This window comes from Ursus americanus, chromosome 28, assembly GCF_024610735.1.
Source record: "Ursus americanus isolate L20-20 chromosome 28, mUrsAme1.1.p, whole genome shotgun sequence".
Taxonomy (NCBI): Eukaryota; Metazoa; Chordata; class Mammalia; order Carnivora; family Ursidae; genus Ursus; species Ursus americanus.
The window spans coordinates 9,302,227-9,330,092 of record NC_142154.1 but is presented as its reverse complement, the minus strand read 5'-3'; the positions used below and the strand labels follow the sequence as shown (position 1 = coordinate 9,330,092).

Here is a 27,866-nt window from a genome sequence, read left to right as displayed (position 1 = left end):
ACCGGGTGGCCCTCTGTTGTGTGAGCCTATTAATGAAATTGAAAACTAGTTGATTTTCCAAGGGAGAGATTTTTGATTTCAGACTATGGAAAAACTGTAGCTAATTATCAGTCTTTGGTTGCTTTAGTAAATGACTGGGCAAAGTGGCTTATCAATTGCCTATTTAGAAAATGAAGCTGCGTTACGGGATCGAGCCCCACATCGGGCTCCTCCGCTATGAGCCTGCTTCTTCCTCTCCCACTCCCGCTGCTTGTGTTCCCTCTCTCGCTGGCTGTCTCTATCTCTGTCGAATAAATAAATAAAAAAATCTTTAAAAAAAAGAAAAAAGAAAATGAAGCTAATTGCACGAATACAAGTAAGTGTCTGAATTGTACAAGGACTCGCTTTGGAGTTACTCTTTTGGTACTATAATCATTGCCACCTCTTGGAAAGATAATATTTTAATGTTCAATGTTTACTTCCTATTACTTATCTCCTTTCACTTTCCCCATATGAACATTGGGTGTAGATCTTGTTATTTTGGCAAACTGGGAACTTGATTTGGGAAGGCCTATAAACTCCTTTAAGATTCTCAAATGAAAGGCAGTTATTGTTACAATTCATAATTCTGGACCCCTGGAAGAATATGTCTGCAGGATGCAGAAAACAGCCTCAGAAATGTAATTTAATTTTGCACCTTTTAACTTTGAGTATTTGGTTAAAATAAATTATTTGAGAAATTGTTCCATAGAAATTTTTCATTTTGAAATTATTTCAAATTTACAGAAAAATTATAAGAATAGTACAAAGAAATCCCATTTACATTAAACCCAGATTCACTGTAATATCCTGCCATATTTGCTTAATCATTGTCTCTCATTTTTTGAGAGTAAGTTGCAGACATCATGTTCCTTTACCCCAAATACTTCATTGTGTATTTCCTAAGAACAAGGATATACTCTTACATAAGCACAGCACACTGACTGAAACCAAGTTTTAACATTGATACAATGTTAAAGCTGTAAGCCTCCCTCAAATGGTGCTGGTTGTCCTAATAATATCCTTAATAGCATTTTTTTTTTAAAACCATTCAGCTTCCAACCCAGAATCGTGTGTTGCTTTAGTGGTCAAGTGTCTTTAGTCTGGAGTGGTACCTGTCTTTCTTTGTGGTTTCATTAGTGACATTTTGGAAGAGTACTGGCCAGTTTTTTTAAAGTAGGCCTCTGAACTTAGTCTGTGTGATGTCTACTTATGACTAGATTGAGGTTATGATTTTTGTTGGGGATGCTGTAAGTGATGGTGTGTCCTCAGTGGGGGGCATCAGGTGTGGTGTGGGTTTGTTTCATTATTCATAATGTTACCTTTTTTGATCACTTGATTCAGATGGTATCTACCAGGTTTCTAGCTTTCCCTTTGTAATTTATAAGTAAGACTATTTAAAAAATAAGGATTTTTTTCTTTTAAAAATAATCCGTTTGTATTTGAAAATATGAGAGCGGCGCCTGAGTGGCTCAGTTGGTTAAGCGTCTGACTCCTGATTTCGGGTCAGGTCCTATCAGGGTCTCGGGATTGAGCTCCATGTTGGGCTCCCTGCTTAGCTGGGAGTCTGCTGGAGATTCTCTCTCCATTTCCCTCTGCCCCCCCCCAACATGTGCATGCACTTTCTCTAAAAATAAATCTTTAAAAAAAAAATACTGGGAAACAGAAAAGCATGAAGTACATTAAAATTGGCCTCAGCCACCATCTAGGAGTAGGTACCTGCTATTAAAGTTTTGGTGTTTTCTTTCTTTTCAAATGTGTGTTTTGAGCACCTTCTACTTCCTTTTCTAGACTAAGGAGATATCCCAGTGAATAAAAGGTGGGTCTTACATTCTGGTAAATAGTAATAGCTAGAATTTCTTTATTAAGATACAAATAACATACAACATTTTATTAGTTTTAGGTGAACAACATAATGATTTGATATATGTATATGTTACAAAATGATTATTACAGTAAGTTTAGTTAACATCCATCACCACATATAGTTACAATTTTTTTTTTTGGTGATGAAAACTTTTAAGATTTACTCTCTTTGCAGCTTTCAAATATCTGATACCATATATTAGCTGTAGTCACCATGTTGTATGTCACATCTATTACCCATTACATCTGCATTACATTTATTATAATTATCATTTATTGAACATCTGTTATGTCCCATGCACTGCTGTGCTCCACTTCTTTTTTTAAAGATTTATTTATTTATTTGAGAGAGAGGGGGGAGAGAAAGAGTGCGCACATGTGGGGGAGAGGGAGAGAGAATCTCATGCAGACTCCACAGTGAGCACAGAGCTCAACATGGGTCTCGATCTCACGACCCTGAGATCATGACCTGAGCCAAAACCAAGAGTTAGATGCTCAAACAACTGAGCCACCCGGGCACCCCCAGGTGCTTCATTCTTTTAGTTATTTAATTCTTACCACAGTATGAGGTAAGTATGATTTTCCTCTCTTAGGGCTGAGAATTTAACATACCAAAGAGGTTAAACAGAAGGTGATGTATCGTGCTGTGATTCAGACAGGTACCATCCCTTTACCCACTGTGGTATGTTAATAAGTTAAAAGCCAAATTTGAAAGTCAGAAAACAAATTGACTTAAGATGGTGATAATATTGATCTTTCATGAGCAGAATTCTGGCACCATTGTTATCCGTGGACCTGGGAGTCTTTGTACTTGCCTCAGGTTTTCTCTGATGGTCAGTCCTCCATTCTCATTCTCATAAGCAGTCACCTGTCTGCATCGGGCCTTCCATGACATATCCTTGCCTTCCCTGTAGAAATTCTCTTACTTTCCCCTCTCTCTCCTTCTGCTAATCTATTCTCAATGATGTGATGGTTAAAAAGAAAGAAAAGCCCTGATTCGTAGCATTTGCCAATTTCAGTGGTGTAAATAATTGCTATTATTGTTGATTTCAAGCTATCAGTAGCACGTCACTGAATGCAGGGTTGGCAAGGGGTGTGTGCTGGGGGAAAATGCGCAGTAGCACACCCTCATGATGGAATTTCTGTCATAGAGATAAAATAGATATAAACCTCAAGATCATAGGTAACAGGAAAGTGTGGAAAAATAATGAAAAAGTGATGAGTTTTGAGTATTTATTAATTTGTTTTTAATATAATTTACTTAATTCTGAGCTTATTTAATTTTTAATAATGGCTGTGTTTAACGAGTGGCTTGCAGAATTCCTGAAAATACAGCGATCGGCTCTCATGAGCCTGTACAAGCCAGCTCCAGCTTACCACTGCAGTTACCTTGCTGCTGATGGGGCCTACTGCCAGAAACCTTATGGCTGACACTGTCTTGCCAGCTGAGACATCACTGCTGGCCCTTCTTTAACATTAGCTCCCACAAAACTTCCTAACCATCTCATTCACCTCTTCTCCAGCTAACATCTCCCCTGTTTCCAAGGCCTTGTTCATTTCCCATACTGTAATTCACTTTCTCCCATCTCCCATGCTTTTCCCTTGCCCATTCCTTTTTTCCTCAAATCAAGATACTGTCCCTGGTTTAAGGAAGGCCCCAGGCATAACTCATATCTTGGGGCATGGAGAGTCTGACAGCAAGATGTTGGGTCTCATGTGGAGAGAAAGTCCTTGTTCTACAAAAGGAAGATCTGTTCTTTGAATTCCAGATGGAATCTGAGTGGGGAAAAAAATTCTGTTCTGGTCGTTAATAAATATATGAAAGTGATTATAGCACCATTAATGTCATATATCTACTCTTTTTTTTTTTTTAAAGATTTTATTTATTTGACAGAGAGAGACAGCCAGCGAGAGAGGGAACACAAGCAGGGGGAGTGGGAGAGGAAGAAGCAGGCTCCCAGAGGAGGAGTCTGATGCGGGACTCCATCCCAGAACACCAGGATCACTCCCTGAGCCGAAGGCAGACGCTTAACGACTGAGACACCCAGGCGCCCCATCATATATCTGTTCTTACACATGAGTTAAAGATGGGGAGAATTGAGACCACAGCTGTCATTTAAAATTCTGGTTTTCTCATGGGCATGAAGGAGGGCACGTGATGTGATGAGCACTGGGTGTTACACGCAACTAACCAGTCATTGAACGCTACACCAGAAACTAATGGTACTATATTTTGGCTAATTGAATTTAAATAAAAGTAATAAATTTTTTAAAAACAGAAAAAATAAATAAAATTCTGTTTTTCTTGGCAAATAAGTGACTGATTGGTGGCATTTAGGACTACAGTGCATTCCTATTTTGGGGATCACCTGTACCTACAAAATGGGGCCTAGAATAGACTGTCTTTTTCCATTAGTTCTTTTGTCATCTGTCAGCAAAAATAACTGGGACTCTGGCAAAACTGTGAGGTTCAAGGATACATTTCCCATTAATGAAGAAACAAAGTATCATTGTAAGGAAGGCACTAGGTTTCTTCAGTTTACTGCAGAAGTGGAGCTGTGGATGCCTCTCTTCCTGGGGCTTTAGTCAAGAATTTCCAGGAAATTGGCCTTGTTAATAAGGTCATCTATTGTCGTTCGATGTGTGACAGACTTACTAACTGGGCAGCCAGGTGGACCTGTGTATTCATTCCATGGGGCGTGTCCTTCCCAGGAGCAGCAAAATCATGTACCAGAATATTCCTCAGGGGAGGTGTGGTTAAAGCAATCACCTCAGCAAAAATTCTTAGTTAGATCTGTTTTTCAGCCTTCTTTTTCAGTCACCCCTACGCTAGCTTAATCTTGCAGACCCGTCTGCAGGGCCTCCAGGTGCCCCGTACCGCTTGGGGGTCTAGGGGTCTTGTAGCTGACCTGTGGACTGAGAGTGGGCATTGTTTGCTCCCAGGGACTTGATGAGAGTGCAGAGGGCACTCCTTCAGGGAAAACAGGGACTTTTGTGCCAGGTGCCTTTGGAATCTGAATTTCAAGTAGCTTTGAGGTGAATGAGGCTTCTGTGTTCCCTTCCCTTTAGTATTTTGGGTAGTTTGACTTAAAATTAAAAAAGTATTAAAGCTATGAGAGCAGTTTAAAGCTTATTTGCTTTTATCTCGGGAATGAAGAATTCAGAAATTGATGTTGAAAGCTTTGTTAAAAAGATTTAAACTGAGAGGAGGAGTTAAGATGGCGGAGGAGTAGGGGACCCCTTTTTCAGCCGGTCCCCGGAGTCGAGCTGGATAGGTACCAGACCAGCCTGAACAACCACGGAATCAGCCTGAGATGCAGGAAGATACATCTGGATCTCTACAAATGAGCATCTCCAGTGCTGAGTATTGAGGTACGAGCGGGGAGCCGTGAAACCGCGCACAGATATCGGAAGATAAACGGAAGGGGGAGGGAGCCGCCGCGTTTGGGCCCCGGGAAGCGGTAGCCACTTGCACGGGAGAGCGGGCGGGGCTCGCGGACGGCACCCCCGAGAGCAGACTGAGACCGTGAGCCGGGAGCACGCGCCACCAGACTGAACACCAGAGCTCGGAGGGCACGCGAACCAGACTGAGACCAGGAGCTCCGGAGCACGCGGGGCGGCTGGCAGCTGGCGGTATTAGAAACACAAAGGAAAGAAACGCGCCAGCCCTGGAAGTGAGGGCTGGGACGCCAGGTGTGGGGCGCACATCCCGGGACGCTGCAGGTTTGAGCAGCACCAACAGAAACAGAGTTAAAGTGGCCAGAACACCAGTGGAGAACGGTCTGCGATCCCTCTGTTCTGAGACAGAGGCTGAGACTCGGCCACTGCTGCTCTGACTCTCAGAAGAGGCACAGCAAACTGCCAGGGAAAGCCGCCAGAGAACAAAAGCCTGGAAACACCAGCTCACAGCGTGCCCATACCCATCCCCCTTTGCAGGGGACACAGAGACTCTACCCAAACAGGGTTGCCTGAGTATTGGCACGGCAGGCCCCTCCCCCAGAAGGCAGGCTGAAAAATCAAGAAGCCCACATCCCTAAGATCCCTATAAAACAAGGGTGCACGGCCTGGGTCCCGGTCAGTAATTTGGGGTCTGGACAACCCCGCAACCTCTCCTCATCAGAATGACGAGAAGGAGAAATCCCCCCCAGCAAAGAAAAGACAATGAGTCTGTGGCCTCTGCCACAGAACTAATGGATATGGATATAACCAAATTATCAGAAATGGAATTCAGAGTAACAATGGTCAAGATGATGTGTAGATTTGAAAAAAGTATTAACGAAAATGTTAATGAGAATATAGAATCTCTAAGGGCGGAAATGAGAGCGAACCTGGCAGAAATTAAAAATTCTATGAGCCAAATGCATTCAAAACTAGAGGCTCTGACAGCCAGGGTGAATGAGGCAGAAGAACGTATCAGCGAATTGGAGGATGGGTTAGTAGAAGAAAAAGCTAAAATAGAATCTGGACTCAAAAAAATCCACACTCAGGGATGTAGGTTACAGGAGATTACTGACTCAATGAAACATTCCAATGTCAGAATCATAGGTATCCCCGAGGGGGTGGAGAAAAACAGAGGTCTAGAAGAGATATTTGAACAAATTGTAGCTGAAAACTTCCCTAATCTAGCAAGGGAAACAAACATTTGTGTCCAAGAGGCAGAGAGGACCCCTCCCAAGCTCAACCACAACAAGCCTACGCCACGTCACGTCATAGTGCAATTCGCAAATATTAGATCCAAGGATACAGTATTGAAAGCGGCCAGGGCAAAGAAATCTCTCACGTACCAAGGCAAAGGTATCAGAATTACGTCAGACCTGTCTACACAGACCTGGAATGAGAGAAAGGGTTGGGGGGCCATTTTTAAAGCTCTTTCAGAGAAAAACATGCAGCCAAGGATCCTTTATCCAGCAAGGCTGTCATTCAGAATTGATGGAGAAATAAAGACCTTCCAGAATCGCCAGTCATTGGCCAATTTTGTAACCACAAAACCAGCCCTACAGGAGATATTAAGGGGGGTTCTATAAAAGTAAAAAGGCCCCAAGAGTGATACAGAACAGAAAGTCAAAATCTATAGAAACAAAGACTTAACTGACAACATGGCATCATTAAAATCATATCTCTCAATAATCAGTCTCAATGTAAATGGCCTAAATGCTCCCATAAAGTGCCACAGGGTTGCAGATTGGATAAAAAGACATGACCCATCCATTTGCTGTCTACAAGAGACGCATTTTGAACCTAAAGATACATTCAGACTGAATTTAAAGGGATGGAATACCATCTTTCATGCCAATGGACCTCCAAAGAAAGCTGGGGTAGCAATTCTCATATCAGACAGATTGGATTTTAAACTAAAGACTATAGTGAGAGACACAGAAGGGCACTATATTATTCTTAAAGGATGTATCCAACAAGTGGATATGACAATTATAAATATATATGCCCCCAACAGGGGAACAGCAAGATACACAAGCCAACTCTTAACCAGAATAAAGAGACATACAGATAAAAATACGTTAAGAGTAGGGGACCTCAATAGTGGAGTGGAAATAGACAGAACACCCATGCAAAAAATCGACAAGGAAACAAGGGCTTTGAATGCCATACTTGACGAGTTGGACCTCATAGATATATATAGAACACTCCACCCCAGAACCAAAGAATACTCATTCTATTCTAATGCCCATGGAACATTCTCAAGAATAGACCATGTTCTGGGACACAAAACAGGTCTCAACCGATACCAAAAGACTGAAATTATTCCCTGCATATTCTCAGACCACAACGCTTTGAAATTGGAACTCAACCACAAGGGAAAATTTGCAAGAAACTCAAACACTTGGAGACTAAGAACCTTCCTGCTCAGGAATGATTCGATAAACCAGGAAATCAAAAATCAATTTAAACGACTTATGGAGACCAATGAGAATGAAAACACAACGGTCCAAAACCTATGGGATACTGCAAAGGCAGTCCTAAGGGGGAAATACATAGCCATCCAAGCCTCACTCAAAAGAATAGAAAAATCTAAAATGCAGTTTTTATATTCTCACCTCAAGAAGCTGGAACAGCAACAGAGAGACAGACCTAATCCACGCACGAGGAAGCAGTTGACCAAGATGAGAGCAGAAATCAATGAATTAGAAACCAGGAGTACAGTAGAGCAGATCAACAGAACTAGAAGCTGGTTCTTTGAGAGAATCAATAAAATTGACAGACCACTGGCAAGGCTTATCCAAAAGAATAGAGAAAGGACCCAAATTAATAAAATTATGAATGAAAAAGGAGAGGTCACAACCAACACCAATGAAATTGGAAGGATTATTAGAAACTTTTATCAACAGCTTTATGCCAATAAATTAAGCAATCTGGAAGAGATGGAGGCCTTTCTGGAAACCTATAAACTACCAAGATTGAAACAGGAAGAAATTGATTTTTTAAACAGGCCAATTAATTATGAAGAGATTGAGTCAGTGATAAACAACCTTCCAAAAAGCAAAACTCCAGGCCCAGACGGTTTTCCTGGGGAATTCTACCAAACATTCAAAGAAGAAATAATACCATTCTCCTAAAGCTCTTTCAAAAAATAGAAACAGAAGGAAAGCTACCAAACTCATTCTATGAGGCCAATATTACCTTGATCCCCAAACCAGGCAAAGACTACATCAAAAAAGAGAATTACAGACTGATTTCCCTAATGAATATGGACGCCAAAATCCTCAACAAGATCCTGGCTAATAGAATCCAACAGTACATTAAAAGGATTATCCATCATGACCAAGTGGGATTCATCCCTGGGATGCAAGGGTGGTTCAACATTCGCAAATCAATCGGGGTCTTAGATTTTATCCAAAAGAAAAATTCAGAAATCATATGATTCTCTCAATAGATGCAGAAAAAGCATTTGACAAAATACAGCATCCTTTCCTGATTAAAACCCTTCAGAGTGTAGGGATAGAGGGTACATTCCTCAATCTCATAAAAACCATCTATGAATAGCCTACAGCAAATATCATTCTCAATGGGGAAAAGCTGGAAACCTTTCCCTTAAGATCAGGACACGACAAGGATGCCCACTCTCGCCACTATTATTCAACATAGTACTAGAAGTCCTCGCAACAGCAATCAGGCAACAAAAAGGGATAAAAGGTATCCAAATCGGCAAAGAAGAAGTCAAAATGTCTCCCTTCGCAGATGACATGATACTCTATATGGAAAACCCAAAAGAATCCACTCCCAAACTATTAGAAGTTATACAGCAATTCAGTAATGTGGCGGGATACAAAATCAATGCTGAGAAATCAGTTGCATTTCTATACATGAATAATGAGACTGAAGAAAGAGAAATTAGGGAATCCATCCTTAGGGAATCCATCCCATTTATAATAGCACCAAAAACCATACGTTACCTTGGAATTAACCAGAGACATAAAGGATCTATATTCTAGAAACTATAAATCACTCTTAAAAGACATTGAGGAAGACACAAAAAGATGGAAAAATATTCCATGCTCATGGATCGGAAGAATTAACATAGTTAAAATGTCCATGCTACCCAGAGCAATCTACACTTTCAGTGCTATCCCGATCAAAATACCGATGACATTTTTCAAAGAACTGGAACAAATAGTCCTTAAATTTGTATGGAACCAGAAAAGGCCCGAATCGCCAAGGAACTGTTGAAAAGGAAAAACAAAGCTGGGGGCATCACAATGCCAGATTTCGAGCTGTACTACAAAGCTGTGATCACAAAGACAGCATGGTAACTGGCACAAAAACAGACACATAGACCAGTGCAACAGAATAGAGAACCCAGAAATGGCCCCTCGGCTCTTTGGGCAACTAATCTTTGATAAAGCAGGAAAAAGCATTTGGTGGAAAAAAGACAGTCTCTTCAATAAATGGTGCTGGGAAAATTGGACAGCTACATGCAAAAGAATGAAACTTGACCACTCTCTCACACCATACACAAAGATAAACTCCAAATGGATGAAAGACCTCGATGTGAGATAGGAATCCCATCAAAATCCTAGAGGAGAACATAGGCAGCACCCTCTACGACATCGGCCAAAGCAACCTTTTTCATGACACATCTCCAAAGGCAAGAGAAACAAAAGATAAAATGAACTTGTGGGACTTCATCAAGATAAAAAGCTTCTGCACAGCCAAGGAAACAGTCAAAAAAACTAAGAGGCAGCCCACAGAATGGGAGAATATATTTGCAAATGATGCTATAGATAAAACACTGGTATCTAAGATCTACAAAGAACTTCTCAAACTCAATATGCGAGAAACAAATCATAAAATGGGCAGAAGATATGAACAGACACTTTTCCAATGATGACATACAAATGGCCAACAGACACATGAAAAAATGTTCAAAATCATTAGCCATCAGGGAAATTCAAATCAAAACCACACTGAGATACCACCTTACGCCAGTTAGAATGACAAAAATTGACAAGGCAAGAAACAACAATTGCTGGAGAGGATGTGGAGAAAGGGTTCCCTCGTACATTGTTGGTGGGAATGCAAGTTGGTACAGGCACTTTGGAAAACAGTGTGGAGGTCCCTTAAAAAGTTAAAAATTGAGCTACCCTATGACCCAGCCATTGCACTACTCGGTATTTACCCCAGAGATACAGACGTAGTGAAGAGAAGGGCCATATGCACCCCAATGTTCATAGCAGCAATGTCCACAATAGCTAAATCGTGGAAGGAACCGAGATGCCCTTCAACAGATGACTGGATTAAGAAGCTGTGGTCCATACGTACCATGGAATATCACTCAGCTATCAGAAAGAACGAGTTCTCAACATTTGCTGCAACATGGACAGCACTGGAGGAGATAATGCTAAGTGAAATAAGTCAAGCAGAGAAAGACAATTATATGATTTCTCTCATCTATGGAACATAAGAACTAGGAAGATCGGTAGGGGAAGAAAGAGATAAAGAAAGGGGGGGTAATCAGAGGGGGGAATGAAACATGAGAGACTATGGACTCTGAGAAACAAACTGAGGGCTTCAGAGGGGAGGGGGTGGGGGAATGGGATAGACTGGTGATGGGGAGTAAGGAGGGCACGTATGGCATGGTGCACTGGGTGTTAATGCAGCTAATGAATCATCGAACTTTACATCAGAAATCAGGGATGTACTGTACGGTGACTAACATAATATAATAAAAAAACATTAAAAAAAAAAGATTTAAACTGCCCCGTAGCCCTCTCTCTGCCCTCAGTTAAAAGAAGGTCCTAGGTACCCCTTAATATCTTGGGCACAAGAGTCTTCTAGCAAAATATTGGGTCTCACATGGAGAGGAAATCCTTGATCTTGAGAAAGAAGAAAGATTCTTAGAATTCCTCCCCCCCCCCTCCCCCCCCGTAGAAGTCCGCACTGTAAGTAATTTAGGCTGGCAGGCCACACAATCTCAGTGGGAACCACTCAGCTCTGCTGTGGCTCATTGTAGTGCGAAAGTAGCCATAGACCACGTGTAAACAAGTGAGTGTGGCTGGGTTCCAAGAAGCCTTTATGTACGGACAGTGAAAGTCAACGGTCATGTCATTTTCACATGTTAGAAGATATTTTTCTTTTGATTTTTTTCCCCATCACTTAAAAGTGTGAAAACCTTTCTTAGCTTTTGAGCCATATGAAAACAAGTGGAGAGCTGGATTGTACCCATGGAACCTAGTTGGCCAACCTGTGCTCTGAAGGATGAAACTTTAGAGCTTTCTTTCACACTCTTTTTTTTTTTTTTCCAGGTTATAATGGTATTTCAATACCTTGAGATTTATTCTTCTCATGTACAGCAGACATTTTAGCTGGTTGCGGTTTATCATGCCCAAGGGTATTAAATATTTTGCCAGCCTAAGCTTTTCAAAAATGTTTCCAAGAAAGGGACTTATACATGAGTCTCAATTATAATTCTACATAGTGACTGCAGCCAGTGATAATTCTGTTGTGCTGTCTTTGCTATTCTTTGTGGTAAGGTGCTTTGGAACTTTCCAGTTCAACATTTGTAGGAAGTCACCAGCTTATTTGTAGCTCATTCTGACTTCTTACATGTTGCATTGAACAGATTTGATCTCCTACCATGTATAGGGCACTGCACAAAGCACTGGGAATAAATGAAGAGATGGGCATTTGGGATTTGGGGAAATACTTTGAATCTGTTTCCAGAATCAACCTAGTGGAGCATTGCTGTTAATAGACTTGATCCTGTTTGACGTTACGATTTTTGGTTTTCATTGTTGGGTAAAACACTACCTGCTGCTCTGTGATGGTGCTGGGCTTAATAAATCGTGGCCACAGGGTGGCATGGTTCTCGAATAGGCTTCATTGTTGCTAAAATGGAAAAGAAAAAAAAATGCTATAAGGAAGGAGCATTCTCGCCCCTATTTAATGCTAAAGTAGCCTGCTTTCTCTAAGTTGGTTTTTGCATAGTGCATTATTCTTTTTTCTTTTTTTTCCTAGTGCATTGTTAAGATTTAGAGGGTACTAAACCTTCAGTGCTTTAAAATCTTTTGTTTATGGTGACAACATGAATCGTATAATGTTTATGATTGGGAGAATAGTAGTTAGGACTGTACTTTATAGAATATGTTTAATTTAGACACCAACCTCAGAAAAAACGAACGTGTAAAAACTAGAAAGAATATTTGTGAATAAATGACAGAGATAACTTCTCAGTAGTTGGGGAGTCATGGAGAAGGGTACTGATACAAGGTTTTTGTCTAATTCCAAGGGTTTGATGGAGAGGTGGTGGGTAAATGGTCAGGAAACACATAATTGGAAAAGTGATTGTCCCATCCTTGTAGATTAAGGGTATTATCATAGACTGAGAGCTCAAGAGTTTTCATGTATTAGCTGCAAGAAGAGATGGTGTTGTCTCCATTTATATAGCTAGGGAAAGTGGAGCTCAGAGGATTTAAGTAAAGTCTTTGTAGATTTGAACGGAGCCCAAGTGTATGCTCTTTGCATCCTGCCACTTCCAAGCCAGCTCATTGGAGACTCTCCTTGTTGGAGAATGGGTGGGTTTGGCAGCAATTTCTGGGATGTAGGATTGAGAGTTATTACTGCCACTGGAACACGGGTCAAGGGGCATTCTGGGTGTAAGGATGTAATTGTTCAATATGCCTCCTCCATCCTTTTGGCCTTATTTTGGGATTCTTTTGGATTTCTTTCTTTTTTACCTGTTCATCAAGTAAATATGCAAACCTACTATTACCTTGTTAGTTTACTCATTTGTCCAACCACCTCCACTAAAACCTAAGCTTTAAGGAGGACAGAGATCTCATTTTCAGATCATTTTGTATTCTCAGTGCCTACATACTTCCTGGCACATAAGTGCTCAGTGTTTATATTTGTGGGACCCAGTTTAGATGACATTTGATTTTCTCTTGAATTTGATGTTTTGTGAAGACGGACTCCCAAGGGGAACCTGACTCTGTCTTTCCTTTCCTAGGGCGATTGTGTGGTTACCGTGTTGCTGGCTGAAGAGGACAAAGTTGAGGATGATGTAGTTTTTTACTTGGTATTTTCGGGTTCCACCCTCCATCACTGCACAAGTACTCGGAAGGTCAGTGCTGATACGCTGGAGACCATTGCTCCTGGTAAGTATTGGGTGGAATCTTCAGTGGCCTTTACTGATTCGTGAACACTTTTATTCTGTGTTCATTAATGTGGAGTGATTAGAAGAATGATTCAGGGCAATAGTACTCTTGTCAGAGCTTTATTTTAAATATGTGTTAAAATAAAGCGTTTTGTTTATATTTGTTTGTTCTACAAAAATCTGAGCCTTACTAGAAATTAGTGAAATAACATGGTAAGTTTGAAACATAAAAATCAGGATCAGTTGGGACCCCTGGGTGGCTCAGTCGTTAAGCATCTGCCTTCCGCCCAGGGCGTGATCCCAGGGTCCTGGGATTGAGCCCCGCATCAGGCTCTCTGCTCTGCTGGGAGCCTACTCCCCCTGCTTGTGTTCCCTCTCTCGTTGGCTGTCTCTCTCTGTCAAATAAATAAATAAAATCTTAAAAAAAAAAATCAGGATCAGCAAAAATATTAATTTATTAGAATGTTGAGATCTGGGGAAAACTAAAAACAGGTGGAAGATACAAGTTCTAATGTGGTTCCCATAGTGTGACTACAGATTTGATTCTGAATATCATAGAGGCAAAAGCAAAGGTAAAACATGGTAACGCATTGCTCAGTATCTGTGAGGGAAAGACTTAAAAATGTTTCATAAAAGCCAAACTTTACTCAAATGAACAAATTATATATAGTTCATGGTAGAATGAGTGCTTAATCACTATTGCAATTATAAGTTTAACAGAATTAAAAGGGGAAGATAGGTAGTTATTAAAAATGCCTTACAAGGCATGAAATCATTCCTACTTCCACCAGAAACAGCTCATAAAATAATGACTGTCTCTTGACCTGTCTGTCCCAGCATCTGAAGTTGTGTTGATTTGTGTTTGGAGATGAGCTGCTTTCCTTAATTGACCTGGCTTCAAAGTTAACAGTTGACCAGTTTTCGTCAGGATACAAAATAGGGCACATTTAGGGGGCGCCCCTAAAAAGTGTTGACAGGTAACTGTTTTCCTTTAGAGAACACAGTGGATTTAGTTCTTACTAAACCATTTCCTTTTACCAGTGTTTTTATAGAACACTGATTGCACTGTGTTGAAATAGATGGTGTAAAAAATTATTAGTTTATGAAGCACTTTTAATATCTAGTCTTGCTGGTATTGGATCAGATTGCCAGTTTTTCATTGCTGTGCCATTTAATATAAATGAACTTCATGTCAGATATCCACCAGCTCCTGGAAATTATACTGCAGTCAAGGACTGGGATTTATGACAGTTGAAAGATGTATTTATCCTCCTGCTTGGCAAAAATGACTTTGAAAAATATAGGATTTAAAGATTCTTGACAATTCCTATGAAGATCTCCTCCCCCCCTGCCACACACAAATTTTCAGGGATTGGAAATTAACCTGGAGTTCAGGATAGATAACTGATTTCTTTTCTAAAGTGTATTAAGTATCCTCCTTTGTAACTTAAAGCTCCAGTCATCTCGTTTCCTGTGATGTATACTGTGTCAGGAAGGCTTATCTGGAACTTGAGGTCTGCTCTGGAGCAGGTGCCATCCAGTATCACCATCACAACACCTCTGTCATGTGTGGGTGACGGTGAGAAACAGCTCCTCAGTTAGTAGCCAGTCGGTGCCTGACTGGCCTCTTACTGGGAAAGGAGTGGTGGTAATTTTTATAAACTTCTTCCCGAATTAGAAACAGGTTAGGAGTTAAGAGTTAGGGGCTGGTGCGTGTGCGTATGTTCATGATTGTGTGTGCACACATGTAAGAAAGCAGTAAGTAGATGCGGAGGATGCAAGGAGCTGGAAGAGAAAGGACAGGTGTGACAGGAATGTTGCCCTGTGCCCTAGGTGCAGTCCTCAGTCACAAGTACCAGCAAAGTGCAGTCCCGGGGGGAGGGGCCTGCCTGGCAGCTCTTGCACCTTCACTGGCAAGGCGCTGAAATTAGGATGGGTAGCAGGCAGTTCCTTTCCTTGGCTTCACAAGCCCCCTGTACTTGTATGACAGCCTGGGGCTCTGAGTTTGTTCCACACCCTTTCTGATCTGCAGCCTACCTTTCTGAACTCTAGTTCCCATTTCTTCCCTTGCCTTTGGTTCTAAACCTCTTTATATGTCTCTGCACCCTCCTTCCCAGCTACACCCGTCTCTGGCTGTCCTTTTGTACTTACTGACTCGAGGACCCTTACCTGGCAGCCCCAGCAAACCAGAATGGATATGGTACTCTGCTGCTTTCTGCTAACTTGATCCAAATCCTCAGAAACCATCCCTGACCCATTTGCATGGGGCCTGGAGTCCTAGTACCTGCCTTCTCCATTTGCCACTAATCAACTATCCCCCTTTTAAATTATGATCTCTGACACCTCCCATGTCCCCTGTCATGCTTATAGGGCCAACAACCCGTCCCCTTCTCACCCCAGTTGACCTGCATGGTCTGCTCCTCACTTGAGGTCTTTCAGGCTGATGATAGGAGGTTCCCGATCACAGCAGAGGTGGTAGAGGCTTAGAGTCCCTGCAAGACCCTCCTGTACAAGCAGGCCAAACCCATTCCGTTTGTAGAGCCACACTCTAACATGTGAACCTCTGATACGGATGCAGGGCAGCACTGAGAACTGTTTAAGCAGAGGAGATTCCTGAATGGACCCTGTTGTTCTGGTCATCGTGTGTGAGAGCTTTCCATTCACTTGTCCAGTTAAGCTGCTACATCTGTAGTCGTGTGTGGAGGTGTAGGGATAGGGGCATTGAGGGCATTGAGTTAGTTTTGAATTTATTGTTGATATCATGGAGTTAATATTTTAGTCTAGAATTAAACTGCCTTAAATCTGTTTTTAGGGACATCTTCGACTTGTTCCTTCCCTTCCTTCAGCTCTTTACTGAGCTATCACCTTCTCAGTGAGGCCTTACCTGTCTACCTTGTAAAAATACACAGCAGCCGTCAAGGAGCGCCTGGGCGGCTCAGTCGGTTAAGCATCGACTCTTGATCCTCAGTTCAGGTCTTGAGCTCAGGTTCATGAGTTCAAGCCCAGTTGGTCTCCATGCTGGGTGTGGAGCCTACTTAAAATACACAATGGCCTCCTCTCTGTATTCCCTCTTGCCCTTCGCTGATTTTTTTTTTTTCTGCATTGCACTTATCAACTTCTAACACATTATATCTTTTATTTATCTTATTTGTTTTCTACCTGCCTCTAGTAAAATTCGCTTCATGAGGGCATAGATTTCTGTCTGTTTTGTTGGTGCATGCGAAGAAGGCTGTTCTAGGAATCCCTACCATTTGATGGAAGAGCATTTCTACTTTATCTGAATTCACCCCGGTTCTCGGAAGCCACTCTTCTAGAAAGGTTGTGCACACATGGGTGTGTGCCTGCACACACACACACACACACACACACACACACACACACCCTTTCTTTTGAAAAATGCAAAAGGAGTTTGCTCTGGCTTCTTGAGTTGAATTCTTGCTTGGGGGTGGGAGACTGTTCTCTTTCCAGAGCTACCAATGATGATTTCTGTGCTTCAGTTTGCTGTACTGATAGCCTCAGATTTCCTGTCTGCTGTGGGCAGTGTCAGATTAGTCAAGATTCTTGATGGAAAGTCTGTGCTTGCTTCATGCATCCCAGGCACCGGATAAATGTGCACAGTCTGTTTGCAGCAGCTGCTGCTAGGAGCGATGTCTGCGCGCCCTTTCTGCTCACGTGTGGGATGAGCTCTGCCAGTCCGAGTCATTTTGGTTGACTCTGGGAAGAAAAAGAGCTTTGTGTCTTGTTCTTGCTTTTAATGTCATGTTTCATCCACATCGCTGGCTCTGATTTTTCTTTGAGTTCTCTGCATGTTTCACTGTCAGTGTTTTATAATATTTTTGTTTTTACTAAAACCAGATGATTGATTGACCTTCAAAGGGCAGCTACTTCTTTTTTTTTTTTTTTTTTAAAGATTTTATTTATTTGACAGAGATAGAGACAGCCAGCGAGAGAGGGAACACAAGCAGGGGGAATGGGAGAGGAAGAAGCAGGCTCACAGCGGAGGAGCCTGATGTGGGGCTCGATCCTGTAACGCCGGGATCACGCCCTGAGCTGAAGGCAGGCACTTAACCGCTGTGCCACCCAGGTGCCCCAGGGCAGCTACTTCTTGATGTTAGCCTGTAACCTTTTATTATTGGGGGGTGGAAGGGAGAAAGAAACATTTCTAAACTGTGTCCTTTAAAAAAACTTTTTTAACTTCCGATATGAAAATTATTTTTTTCTCTTTTCTCACTCTCTTGCTTATTTTCTAAGGAGAAGTTTACAATAAATTGTGTGTGTGTGTATTTAATTATAAATTGTAAAGACTTTTAAAAGTAATCTTTTCTTGCCTTACTGCCATTGGAAAGCTAGAGACGTGATATGATTCCCCCTTTTTAATAACATAAGTACAATAAAAGTAGCATCTGAGGGGGCAGTTAGGTGGAGGCTTTGGTTTCTACTTTGCCTTTGACTTGTTTGAATGCTTTACAAGTGAGCATGTTACTTTTTAAAACATATAGTAATTTTTAATAAAAACATTTTGAAGACTGAAAACTGTCCTCTCCTGAAAACAAAGCTATCCATGTGCTGATTGACACTAGGCACAGACAGACAAGCTATATAATAAAATGTTACATTCAAAACACCTAAGAATTTTCTGGTTAAGAATATAATTTGCTATGAAAGACAGCCTGAAGTAGATATACACCTCTAAAGACAAAAGGTATTGCCTTTGTAGTAAAGGAAAATATCTCCATTCTTGTCTCTTTGTATGAAAGAAATCTGACCGCAAATCCCATCTTAACTAAACAGTGAGTTTCCTTTAGAGATGAAGCTGAGATTTTTCTTTATAAAAGATTTACGTAGGATTGGTAAGTAATGTAGAGACGTCTGAGTATCCTTGGAAGATAATTCTTGAGAGATATGGAGTACTGTCTTATTGTGTTCATTTTTATTAGTTAAATGTGAATTTAGACCAAGTAAACAATGATTTCAGCATGGAAATGAGACAGGATGTTCAGTGGATGCTGCATACTATTTTTATGAAAGGCTTTGGTACACGGCCTCTCATAAAATGCAGTCTTTTTTTCAGCATGTGTTATTTACTTTAAGAATTTACAGCAAAGGTTCTTGTTGGACAGGAAAACTACAAACATTCATTGACTTAAAATTTGACTCAGGTCTTCTGTTTTTCTTTCTCACTCATCAAAGGGCAGGTACTATATAGAATAGATTTGTCATTAAAAAAAACAAAAAAAACCCACCAAACCCTATGTGCTGTGATGAGAATTCCTTTCGGGTCGATTAAAAATCAGTGCTCACAGCCCAGTCTGAGTAAGCAGCTCTACAGGTAGATCACGCTGTAGCTCTCACTTCCTGTGAACCCGCACCTGCCTCCAGTAGCTGATGTCCACAGTTGCCAGATGGAGTTACACGTTGGAAAAGAAGTCGTCGACTTTAAACTGGCCTAATCTCAGAACGCTGGACCCTCCCTCTCTGGCAAAGGAATCTGTTACTTTGTATTGGACACTTTCTGATAGTCTCCCTGTTCTAAAACACTCCTGCTGTAAGGCTGTTCCTAGAAAGGTATGATTGTAGATTTAAAAAATCTTAAATTATTGTCCCAGTGCTAGTCAGTACATGGAGTTGCTATCCTGGAAAAACAAACTGAGAACTGGTTGAAGGGGAAAACTCTCTGTTGTCTCCTGTCCCAGCTGTAACGCTTCTGTGGACATTGTATACTTGGAGCTGAGGACCCAGCACCGGACTCTGAGCCACATGCATTACAGTGGAGGCAACGGCTCTACCAAGGGAGTGAAAATTGGCTTTTGGGGGGCAAAGAATCTCACTGTGTCTATATAAGCACAGAGACACATGTACAAATAGAGGATGTATGTCGAGCATTAAAGTCTCATCAGATGGGGGTGGTGAACAGAGAAAAATGTCTACAAAGGTTCCTTGAGGGGATGACAGTGATAAAACACTTGAGAGCCACTGCCTTACGGTAATAGGCTGAAATGTGGTAAATCACGTTTTGTATTAATTAGCCCCTTCCCCCCCCCCAAAATGTACATGATGACATTCCTGTGCCGGTTGTTCTTTTTGCCCAATTCTGCTTAAATACTCTTTCACAAAAAGAGACATTTTACACACCTACAAAATTTGCACATGTACCTTTAGACCACCAAAAACTAGGTGCTTTCTGCACATAATCCTGAAGACCGAAATTTTCCTTTAACCCTGTGTAGCCACTTCTTAAATACTTTGATGGCACACTGAAATAGTAAAATACAGTATTTCTGTGTTTTCCACCGTTGACTCCTTACCCCAGCCTTTCTCTCAGAATGTCCTCTGAGTGGGGCGCCTGGGCCGTGCGGTCGGTTGAGCATCCGACTCTTGGTTTCAGCTCAGGTCGTGATCTCGGGGTCATAGGATCAAGCCGTGTAGGCTCTGTGCTCCGAGGAGAATCGCAGCTTGAGTTGCTCTCTCTCCCTGTCTCTCCCTCCTTACCCCCCCCCCACATATTCTCTCTCTCTCTCTGTCTCTCTAATGAATAAATAAATCTTAAAAAAAGAACATGCTCTGAGTGGGGCTGGGCTGGGCTGTCCAGCAAGCACTTCCAGGGTTCCTTTTTGATAGTTGGTCAAACAAAGTCCCAATTGTTTCATCCTCAGAAGAGAAGGCCCGGATGGGATGTGTGCCACTTTTAGCTTAATAGGAAATGAAGTAATTCTTGGGTCATGCTTCAGCAGAGTTGTTTATCTGTAGCAGTATTTCGTTTCCATGGGCACAGTACTTCATACAGTGATAAGGAGCCTGCAGAAGTGCTCTCCAGCTTCATGAGCATACATACCTCCTGACCTGCTAGCTTAAAAAAGGTTAGAATTAGATGCTTTTAAGAGGAGCATTAGCAGTTAATTAACATTGTTGCTTCTCAGCTAGCTGCCTTTTCTTTTTTTTTTTTTTAAGATTTTATTGATTTGACAGAGCACAAGCAGGGGGAGTGGGAGGGAGAGGAGAAGCAGGTTGCTGCTGAGCACAGAGCCCGATGCGGGGCTCCATCCCGGGACCGTGGGAGCATGACCTGAGCAGGAGGCAGGTGCTTAACTGACTGAGCCACCCAGGCGCCCCCCAGCTAGGCGCTTCTTGTGGTTTTGTTTATTCTGCATTTCCCGCCTTCTCTTTACCTTTTCAGTTCTCCAGTGCCAAAGACAACTTTTAGCTCCGGAGCTTTCCTGGGTCCTGCCACAGAAACTCTTTGTAGAGTATTGGGAATCTCTTTTCCTCGAGTGACCTAAACAGGAACATTTTAAATTTAGTTTAGTTTAGTTTTACAGACAGTGGAGAGGGAGGGCCAGAGGGAGAGAGAGGATCTTAAACAGGCTCCACGCTCAGCACAGAGCCTGACGCAGGGCTCCATCTTACCACCCTGAGATCATGATCTGAGCCAAAATCAAGAGTCAGACGCTTAACTGACTGAGCCACCCAGGCGCCCCTCAACAGGAACATTTTAATAGCTAAATAGTAATAATAATAATAATAATAACAACAACAACAACAACTACCCGTTTTTGATGCCTGTCTCAGGCAGGTGCTTTGTGCGTGGCCATCTCTACTGGTTTTAACAGTCAGGAAGGCGGTGGTGTTGGGCTTCGTGTTGGAGTGACTTCTTCAGGATGAACTACCCTGTGTGCAGTGGAGGGTGAAGAGTCCACCTGGTGTTTTCTGACTCCTCAGCTAGTTGCCAGCATACCTCAGTCAGGAACAGATCCCCCTCACCCCAGAATTTACTTCATATTTCTGTCGTACAAGAAAGAACTGGACCCGATTGCCCGGTAGATGGAGGAGGCAGTTTTAGAAATGGAATTGGAGCTTAGGCCGTATTTCTTTACTGGTTGAATTCTCTTTTTCCCTTCTTTAAATTCTCTGAGGCTGCTTCCTTCAGAAGGAGCTCAGTAAATTTTTCAGAACTTCCCTTTCTAAAAAGACTTGTGATTCTTATTTTCCTTCTTTGTTACCAGGAGATTGAGTGGAAGGAGCAACACAGCGCCACGATCAGAAAACCCTGCTGCTCTTCTTTCTACTGCAGCTTCTGTTTTTATGTGAAGAGAGGCTGAATTGTGGCGATCATATCAGATTGGCTGTGGTTTCGTGTCTTCTCAGTATAGGTGTGGGCATCGTTCATACCTGGCGTTCCGTGTATGCAAAGGCAGTTGGAAGGCTGATGGCCCCTGGAGAGTCATGTCCCTAGAGCTAATTTATGGCAACAATACGTTGTATGTGTGCAAATGTGGTGGGTTTTGTTTTATTACTGGGTCCATATTATATAACTTTGTTTTTTAACATGTTGGGTTTTTTCCCACCAAATGCTTTATCTGAAAGGTTATAGGGATTAAAAAATAGTCTTGAGACCCACTCGAGCATCATAGAAAACACTAGTGTGAGAGAGTAGCCCGGCAGCCTCGTGCACTGATTTCCAGACAGTGCGGTGAGGTCCTGTGGTTTTGAGTGGTAGTAGTTCTTGCAGTGTACTCTAGGCTTTTAAAAAGGCCGGTCCAGGACACCCTCAGCCCTCCAGTGCTCTTTTACTCCTCAGTGTTTCTTTTAAAAAAGAAGCCTGTAATCATACCAAACAAATTCCAGATTTATGGCACATTTTACGTAGGATGATTCATAGTCTCTCCTTCAGATCGTGAGTTCATGTCTGAAGGGAAAAATATCAGGCTTACAATCGCATGGTTGCTCCTGGGTTTCTGTTTCATGGCCTCTTCTGACATTGTGCCTCCTCTGATATGCAGTTTTATTTTACACAAAAATGTATACACAGAGCTGACAGTAGTTCACCCATCCATCTACCACCTTCCACCTCCACCTTCTAACCAGTTTCTTCTGCTAAAGCAGCAGAAAGAGAGAGGCACACACGGGCTACTCATAAACACACGTGCGTGTGCACAAACACACATACACACTTCTGAGCCACCTTCTGTTTCTCTCCCCTTTGTTTGTCTTCACCGTATCCTAGCCAGGTAGACGTCTGTGCACACACTTCTACACTTGGCAGTTTGGAATAAGGTGGTGTTGCTTCACCATAGCTTTTTTGTGCCCACGTACCTTGTGTGTGTGTGTGTGAGGAAATTGAAGACCTGGAATATGGGATGAACTCTCTCTATACAGAAGGAGCTCTTACAGGGTGGTGGATGCCATTAGTGGCATTGTGACTCGCTTTCTCGTTCAAGCTTCTGGATTTCTCACCTTTGCACAGGCTTGAGACTTGTAATGCTGTGCTCTAATTATTGGTTAGATTCATGAACCACACCGTTCTTACTTTAAAGTAATTCTTTTGACTGAAATACGTATTGTTACACCCATCTGTCTATCTTATTTAATTGGAAGTGATGTTGTTTTGGGTGATGATATTAAAGAATTTGAGAAGACTCTTCTAAATTCTAGCTCTTGACTTATAAGACCAGGAGACTGTCCAGATTTAATAGAGGTGTTGTCATTTACCTCAGTAGCTAAGAAGTAAGGAAAATAGGTTTGAACCCAGGTCTCTGCTGTCACTAAGCCTCCAGATGTAACCAAGTTAATATCTTCCCGAAACTGTAGTTTCCATCCCTTGAACTTACCTTCTGCTTCCATTTTTATGCTTTTCAAATGTTTTCTATTCTTGGAATCTCTTGCTAACTTTCTCTCCCTGTCTGGCTTCTTCCTGGTGACACCCACAGGCTTTGACCTCTGGAGAAACGCTGGGGCCTTATGGGCTGCTCCGTCATGCTATAAATGAAGAAGTTGAGGCCCAGAGAAGCAGAGGTGATCTAGGGTTGCACAGCCTAACAGTCGCACAGCCAGGGTTTGAGCATGGTGTTTTTATTCCTTCCCTGTTGATTGTTCCATGGTCCCCTTATTTCCTCTTCAAGTATTGTACCCATAAATCTTGGGAGAAGGGGCAGACTCTAGAGGAAGGAGGTTGGCTTAAGTTCTAATTCTGCCACCTAGGAGCTTTATCACTGTGGGCAAATTACTTAATACTCTTGTGCCTGGTCTCTGCATCTGGTAAATGGGTATCATAAATAGTATCTACCACATGGGGTTGCTATGAGGAGTACATGAACTGTTACTTGGAAAGCACAGAGAACAGAGCCTAGCACATCGCAGGTATTATGTAAGTGTGTGTTAGGTAACATGAGAGGCACCGTACATCTGAGTTCTGAGGGTTACTGTGAAGAACCCCGGGGGTTGCAGAGCTGGGAGCAAGGTGCCTGTCAGGAAGTTTCTTCTTAGTGGCCACCGCCTTTGTGAAGTCTTCTTGCTCTTACCTGTGAAATGTCCTGCTTTTCTCCTACCATTTGCACTGTGTGTTTCTTCTAGAACCCATCCCACTTTGACTTCCTTTGCAGTTCTCTGTAACGTGTTTGACTCCCCCTTACAGACTGTAAACCTCTGGAAGGCTGACACGGAGGGCTGAGACTCTCACCCTTGTAATCACAGTGCTCTGGGCTTGGTGCATATCTAGCTGTTGGATGTTACAGAACAGTTTTGTGTTTTCTGTTTTACCTTTTTAAAAAAGATTTTATTTATTTGAGAGAGAGCGAGAGCATGCATGAGCAGGGGTGGGGGTGCAGAGGGAGAGAGAGAAGCCCTGACGCCGGGCTCCATCCCAGGACCCCAGGATCATGACTTGAGCCAAAGGCAGATGCTTAACCAACTAAGCCACCCAGGTGCCCCATTATAGAACAGTTTAAAAGAAACACTTTCTGCCAGAAACATCTCCAAACCTACTACCTCAATCTGTTGACGTTGTTTTATATAATTAGGCTGACTGCCCTTCCAAGGAAGATTAAGACTTTTTTCCTGATTTCATTTCAAATGTTAAATGTATAAATTCAACACATGTGTTGGATTGAAATACGTATGTGGGTGTGTACACACGCACGTGCGGTTACACACACATGCACCAGGCAGGGGATGCTCCCTTTTCCTGCAGCCTTCAGAGAAAGAATTCAGCGCAGAGGGCGGGAGGTGTACGTGGTGGAGTTACGTGTTTATGTGGAAGCTGATCTCAGTGGTTAATGAACCTGTTCTTCTTGCTCAATAGTCTTACTGGCCTGTCATTCAAGTATTAGACTCCTTGCAGTTAGGGACAGAACTCTTGCATCAGGACATAATAGGCCACGTCCTTTGGCATCAGACTTGAATTTGAATAATGGATTCTGCTTCTTAATATCTGTGTAACCTTGGGCACATTACTTCTTGAAGTCTCAGTTTTGTCATCTAACACGAGGACAATACGTACCTCATAAATTTGTTGTCTAGAGAAAATGACATGTCCGGTGCCTGGTATGTAGTAGGTACTTGGTCAGTAAATACTTGTAACCACCCTCAAGTTACACAACAGTGAGAAATTTCTTTTGTCATGAGGGTAAAGGGCTTAAGGAGGCCCCTGGAGAATCGTATGCGGAAAATCAATTTACGTATTATTCTCATTGTTCTCATGGGAAAAACAATTACTGTTTTCTCTTTCAAAGGCAGCAGAAAGCTTAGTTTGTTCTGTGCCTGACTGAAGCCACTCCTGGCCTGTGGCCACAGTATGGAAAGTGAGATCTGTGGACCCGGAGATGGCTTGCTTGGCCTCACTCCCACTGTGGACAAGCAGTGTCTGCGTGCAAGGGGGTGCGGGGAAACTGGGTGTGCTGTGGCCTGCGGTGAATCTGGCAAAGCACAAGGTGGCATTCCTTACGCAGCAGAAACACCCAACTCCATTTTCCTTTCTGTTTTTCTCATCAGAAAGGTATTTTTTGGAAGAAGAATGATGATGATAGGAGTGTACTTTTAGCCAGTTGAGATTGTCTTGGGAATTTGCGGGAAAACAATGTGTTTCAATGACTATGTTCTGCGTGTTGTACATACTTCGTTCTCGGAGGCTAAAAATCCAGCAGAGACTGATTCTCCAGGAAGGCCTTACCCGCAGAGACAGTGTGGATTTTACTCCAGTGGAGCTCTCTGGGGCGGCGTGTGTGTGGCAGCTCGTGAGGTCTGCCGTCTGTATGGTGGGCACTGACCTCGAGCATGCTTGCTGTCCCTGAGCCGGCCTTCTGGCCACAGCATTGCATCGTCCCTGTGTGAACCAGATGATTTTGTGGATGTCATTACATGACAGGAAAGAACATGTATCTGACAGCAGAAGTCATTTTGTAGGCCTTGAATTGCTAATAGTGAAATAAAATCAAGTAGTTTTGTACTTTTCAAAATGTTTCATCATTTGATCGATTCACGGTGGTGATACTAGGGTAGTACTGGGGGACCCGTGTCATTCCTCTTACATTAACCAGTCCGTGTGGCTTTCTCCCTGTTGGGTTTCCAGACCTAGCTCAGTTCAGTCGTATCAGACTTGCTAGGCCTGACAAGATCCTTGAGCTTTCATGCTTTCTGCTGTTCGAGCCATAATTCAGTACATCCTGAGATCCCCAGAGACGGTTCGGTGCCAAACATTAGCTATAGGGATACATCTGGGGTACAAAGTTATTTGCAGGCAGTAAGGGAACTAATTCATAGTTGCAAATAACAGTTCGCAAAAAAGAGCTGGAAATAAGTATAAAGAAGTTTGGATTGCTGTCAGAGCAGAGCAAGGAGGGGTTTCTTTTAGGAAGGAGAACTTGTGTATTGTGCAAGAAGAACAAAGAGGACCCACCAGTGTCCTCCTTCCAGCGGGAGGACTCTAAGACTGTCCTCCTTCCAGTGGGAGGTTTCTAAGACTGTCCTCGTCCCAGCAAGGGTGGGCGTGGGGGTGGGGAAAGACTGTCTTCCTTCCAGCGGGAGGTCTCTAAACGTCCTTCTTCTAGCGGGAGGAATCAAATACTGTCCTCCTCCCAGCGGGGGGACTCTCAGACTGTCTTCCTTCCAGCGGGAGGACTCAGAGACTGTCCTCCTCCCAGCAGGGGGACCCTGAGACTGTCCTCCTCCCAGCAGGGGGACTCTCAGACTGTCCTCCTCCCAGCAGGGGGACTCTGAGACTGTCTTCCTTCCAGCGGGAGGACACTGAGATTGTGTCCTCCTGCGAGTGGGTGGAATCTAAGACTGTTTTCTTTGCTCCATGTGTTTTGTTTAGGTCACGACTGCTGCGAGACTGTGAAGGTGCTGCTCTGTGCTTCCAAGGAGGGCCTTCCCGTGTTTGTGGTGGCTGAAGAAGACTTCCAGTTCATCCAGGATGAGGCATACGATGCAGCCCAGTTCCTGGCGACCAGTGCTGGGAATCAGCAGGCTCTGAACTTCACCCGTTTTCTTGACCGGTCGGGACCCCCGTCTGCGGATGTGAATTCCCTTGATGAGAAGGTCGCCCTGGCATTCAGACACCTGAAGCTGCCGGCGGAGTGGAATGTGTTGGGGACAGATCACACTTCGCATGGTAAGCACCTAAATGACCCACAAACGGACCGAGTTTGGAATACTTCGGTTTTTCAGTGGGGCTGCTTCTGTACGATCATTGTTCTCCAGCCTTTCACAGTGGCTGGATAAATCTTGCAATTGCTGGAGCAGAGTGGCCTTGATGGCTTCTCTTCTCAGTTCTTCGGCTGAGCTGTTAAACCTGTTCTCACAGTGAAATGCCCAAGCCAGAGCTTGCTGTGGCTGTTTTCAGTTCCCACTTACAGCAGAGAGCAGCACACACATCACCTTGCCGTGGGTCCAGAGTTCTCGCTGCTTCTCCCAAGCCTAGAAAGTGACCTATCGTTCGTGAGGACAGTAACAACTGTTGGTCATCCTTTTGGTATTGAATTATCAAAGATGGCTTTCATTATTGTATTCTGAAGTTTTCGAGAGACTCCATGAGTTGGAGGAAAGAAAAGATGGGGGATTGAGGTGGGGGGGAGCACTAGAGCCACCTGGGCTCTGAGAAGCCCCACACTTCTTTAACCAGAGCAGTTTCACTCTTGACTTGTTTTATCTACTGGCTGTCCATAGAACAGTTCACTGAGGGCTCCACTTATTAAAAAACCGCTGGTGGAGTAACTGTGTATGTTCCTCTTACTCAGACAGGGGTTTTCCTGCATAATCATTCCTGTAGCAGATGAGTATCCACTAGATGTCATGGTTTTATGGTTGTAATTAAGTGAAACACTATATGCTTGGGTCCAATAAATAACACCCTCTTTCCCTCCTGAGTTCAAATCAAATGGAAAGGTTTAGGAGTTAGGCAGGTGGAGGTCAGAATGTTTGCTCTGCTACTGATGACAGCTCGTTGGGCTATGATGCTGCATCTGCCAGAAGGGTTTGCTCCTCTTCCTGCTTTATTCCTGAAAGCGCTGGACAGTCACAGGACTGCCCTACAGTGGCCACCCACCTCTGATTATCGTATTCTGTAGGGAGAGCGGGCCAGAAGTCACCTTCTCTGCCCGTGAGC

At 42.9% G+C, this 27,866-nt stretch overlaps 1 protein-coding gene across 8 annotated transcripts in view; it reads left to right on the top strand.

Annotated features, from left to right (window-relative positions):
* The window catches only part of AKAP13 (A-kinase anchoring protein 13), a 323,926-nt gene that overhangs the window by 111,377 nt on the left and 184,683 nt on the right, over positions 1–27,866 (top strand). For all 8 annotated transcript variants that reach the window (XM_045813170.2, XM_045813172.2, XM_045813169.2 and 5 more), the window contains exons 3-4: positions 13,346–13,493; positions 26,577–26,873. In XM_045813170.2, the coding sequence (XP_045669126.2) occupies positions 13,346–13,493; positions 26,577–26,873 (445 nt within the window). The remainder of the gene's footprint in view (positions 1–13,345; positions 13,494–26,576; positions 26,874–27,866) is intronic.